Below are 3,655 nucleotides of genomic sequence, written 5' to 3'. Positions count from 1 at the left end.
AGACTAGACTAGAACTAGGAACAAATACAAGACTAGGAAAAGGGCTCTGTAACTTTGCTATCACTAACTGAGCAATATGCGCAAACAATACTCGGCAGTGAGAGAGAGGAAGTCCATGGCTTATGTAGGGTGTGTGATTGGCAGCAGCTGTGTGTGTAATCAGTGCAGTGGATGCTGGGATATGTAGTCCGGGATGACATGCAACAGTTTGTGTAGTGTGAGAGTCAATGTAACGGAAGGGTGACCTCTGGTGGCAATTGGACGGAAGTCCATGGACAGGATTCGTGACAAAGGAGTGGCCAAATGTTAAAGATTAAGTGGACATTTGAATTAAATGTTATTTAGTCAATATTAAACAAGGATTAGATCACACTGTATAAAAACAATCAGGCCATTGGTGCTCTCTGTGGGAATTTGATATAATACATAATGTACATAAGTTATGATTATATTGTTTTATTACATTATGTATTTAAACTGTTTTGTTCAGTAAAACCCTATGATTACTTGCTTTTGATATTTTATTTGAACCAATTATTATTGCCTCATTGCTATTATATATGTTTTTAAGTCATTTTAAAGTCTATTATTTACTTAGGTCTATTTTTATTACCACAAATGATTTTCTGATTACTTGATTAATCGTCAGAGTAATTGCTCGATTACCAAAATAATCATTAGTGACAGCCATAAATATTAATAATAACTAATAACAAAAAAAAAAGCACACAAAAAAGTGTTCTTTTTAAAAAAAACTGAACAGAATTAAACTTTTCAAATAATGTGACTAAATTCAGTGTTCTATTATTACTATTTGTTATCATATACTGTATATATGTAATAGGGATACAAATGGGCCACAAATGACACAATTTTCTAAGAATGACCCAGCCGACTGTCAGATATCACAGAAAAAAAGGACACTCCAAGCAACGCTACAGGCAAAACCACTATTTTTTTCAATTTTGAGATTCTGTCTTTTTGAAAACATCCAAAATACACATGTAAGTGTTTGTTTATTTATTTATTTACAGTTAATCTATTTCTGTCTGTAGATTTCAATTATACTACATATCCTTAAAGGCATTTTCTCAAAATTAGTTTGTTTTCCAGCACTTACATACATAAAACTTCACAGTTTTAGTCCTATCTATATTCTGAAGGTTTTTACAGAGGGCTTTGTTCATGTATCATTCATCTGCTTAAAGGGGTCATATGATGCTGCTAAAAAGAACATTATTTTGTGTATTTGGTGTAATGAAATGTGTTTATGCGGTTTAAAGTTAAAAAAACACATTATTTTCCACATACTGTACATTATTGTTTCTCCTCTATGCCCCGCCTTTTTGAAACGCGTAAATTTTTACAAAGCTCATCGGTCTGAAAAAGCAAGGTGTGCTGTGATTGGTCAGCTATCCAATGCGTTGTGATTGGCCGAATACCTCAAGCGTGAGAAGGAAATGTTACGCCCCTCACCATACTGTCGATGCCGTGTCCGGCCGGAGCGACGAGACATAAACATTAAAACCCATCACATTTTAGGTAGGTGTGGCTGACTCTTAACTTTTATAAAGTATATCTCTTTGGATTTGAGACTTTAGTCTTTGCAACTTTACAGATCTTCTTTATGCACCAAGAGCTTGTAACACTCCAAAGAGAAAGGAAAATTTGAAATCGCATCATATGACCCCTTTAATATAACATTGTTTACCTGGAAACATGGGGTTATAAATAGACAAACACATTTACCTTTAAAATCTCAACAAAATGAAACAAGTATTTTGGATATGGCTTTATTCAATGTTCAGATTTCTGTTCTGGAAATGTATGCAAATTAGTACATATTTAATTCGATCTTATTTGCATATTTAAATATTTGAGAAAATGAATACAAAAATTCTAGTAGTTTTTACCCTGTTGACCTGTGGTGTCTTGTATTAAGCTTCACAATTAAAGCATTTTCTGTAGAAATCAACAACATTCCACACAGATGATGAGTTTAGGTTTAGTCTCCTTTAGTTACCTGATAAGATCAGATCTCTGTTTGGACCTTACCATCTGCTGTAGAAGTTTTTTGATCATACAAAAATCTGGATCATTTTGCAATATTTGCAGTATAATCTAAATATCTGTCTGATTATAAAGTATGTGTTCCTCTCATAGGAATTTACTTCCTGGAGTCTGGATCCACTCTTCAGCTCTCTGTTCCCCGCAAATCTGCAGAGCTCATCCTGACAGCTCATGCTACCTTCATGGGCCTCTTCAACATATGACTCAGACACATGTGATTTACATGTTTAAATGACAGAAACCTTTTTATCCGCTTGCGTGCTAGTTAATCCCTTACAGGAGAATTTCATACTTTCATGCTCAATAACAGTAAATGCTTTTATGTGGTGAGTGAATGACACCTAGTGGACAATTCAAACACTGGCATGTTGGAAATGGTACTTAATGTACAAAAAATTACCATGGTACTACTATGTTTGGACATGGTATCATAGTACTAGCATGTATTTTTTCAAAATATACTGTGGGCAATGTAAATATCATGTTATATGGGTATGGTATTCTGTACCATAGTATACACTGATCATCCACTGGCACCACTGACAGATGAATAACATTGATTATATTGTTACAGTGGCATCTGTCAAGGGTGATACTGTATATTAGGCAGCAAGTGAACAGTCAGTGTTGGAAGCAGGAAAAATGAGCAAGTGAAAAGATCTGAATGACTTTCAGTGGGTAATACCTATTAAAAGTGATGCAAGGAAGAAGAACTGGTGATCCAATATCATGGGCATCCAAGGCTCATTGATGCACATGGGGAGCAAAGGCTAGGCTGTCTGGTCCGATCACACAGGTGAGCTACTATAGCTCAGATTGCTGAAAAACTTAATGTTGGCCATTATAGAAAGCTGTCAGAACACACAGTGCATCACAATATGGGGGCTGTGTCGCTACAGACCAGTCAGAGTGGCCATGATGACCTCTGTCCACCACCGAAAGCATCTACAATGGCCATGTGAGTGACAGAACTGTACCATGGAGCAATGGAAAAAGGTTGCCTGGTCTCATGAACCATTTTTTTTTTTTAGATCAGTTGGATGGTAGATGCGTGTGTCATTTCCCTGGGGAAAGGATGGCAGCAGGATACACTATGGGAAGAAGGCAGAGGGAGGCGGTGTTTTGCTCTGGACAGTGTTCTGCTGGAAATGTTGGATGCTGACATTCATGTGGATGCTACTTTGACATGTACCACCTACCTAAAGATTACTGCCGACCATGAACATCTCTTCATGGCAACGGTGTTCACTGATGGCAGTGGCCTCTTTCAACAGGATAAGGCACTTCCAAATGACTTCCAAATTCCCAGATCTCAGTCAGATTGAGCATCGTGCTGGACCAACAAATCTGATACTTGGAGGCCTCACATTGCAACTTGCAGGACTTAAAGAACAATGAGAAGCAACCAAATTGCCTATCGTGGCTATGCAGATAACACCCAGATTAACACCAAAAGACTACAGCCCCATTGATTCCCTCTGCCAATGCATTGATGAAATTAACAAAACTTTCATCAGTTAAACAAAGAGAAAACTGAAGTCATTACATTTGGAAATGAAGATGAAGTTCTCAAGGTGAATGCATA

The 3,655-nt window shown here is 36.9% G+C and overlaps 1 protein-coding gene across 1 annotated transcript in view; it reads left to right on the top strand.

Moving 5' to 3' along the window:
- The window catches only part of tnfsf13 (TNF superfamily member 13), a 25,261-nt gene extending 22,984 nt beyond the window's left edge, over window positions 1-2,277 (top strand). The window contains exon 6 of the mRNA XM_016552315.1: window positions 2,164-2,277. Within this exon, the coding sequence (XP_016407801.1) occupies window positions 2,164-2,273 (110 nt within the window). The 3' untranslated portion in view covers window positions 2,274-2,277. The remainder of the gene's footprint in view (window positions 1-2,163) is intronic.
- Window positions 2,278-3,655: the final 1,378 nt, after the last annotated feature.

This window comes from Sinocyclocheilus rhinocerous, unplaced genomic scaffold, assembly GCF_001515625.1.
Source record: "Sinocyclocheilus rhinocerous isolate Xijiao unplaced genomic scaffold, SAMN03320098_v1.1 scaffold285, whole genome shotgun sequence".
NCBI classification, from domain to species: Eukaryota; Metazoa; Chordata; class Actinopteri; order Cypriniformes; family Cyprinidae; genus Sinocyclocheilus; species Sinocyclocheilus rhinocerous.
Note: the sequence above shows the minus strand (reverse complement) of the source record. Positions and strands in the feature narration are given on the sequence as shown.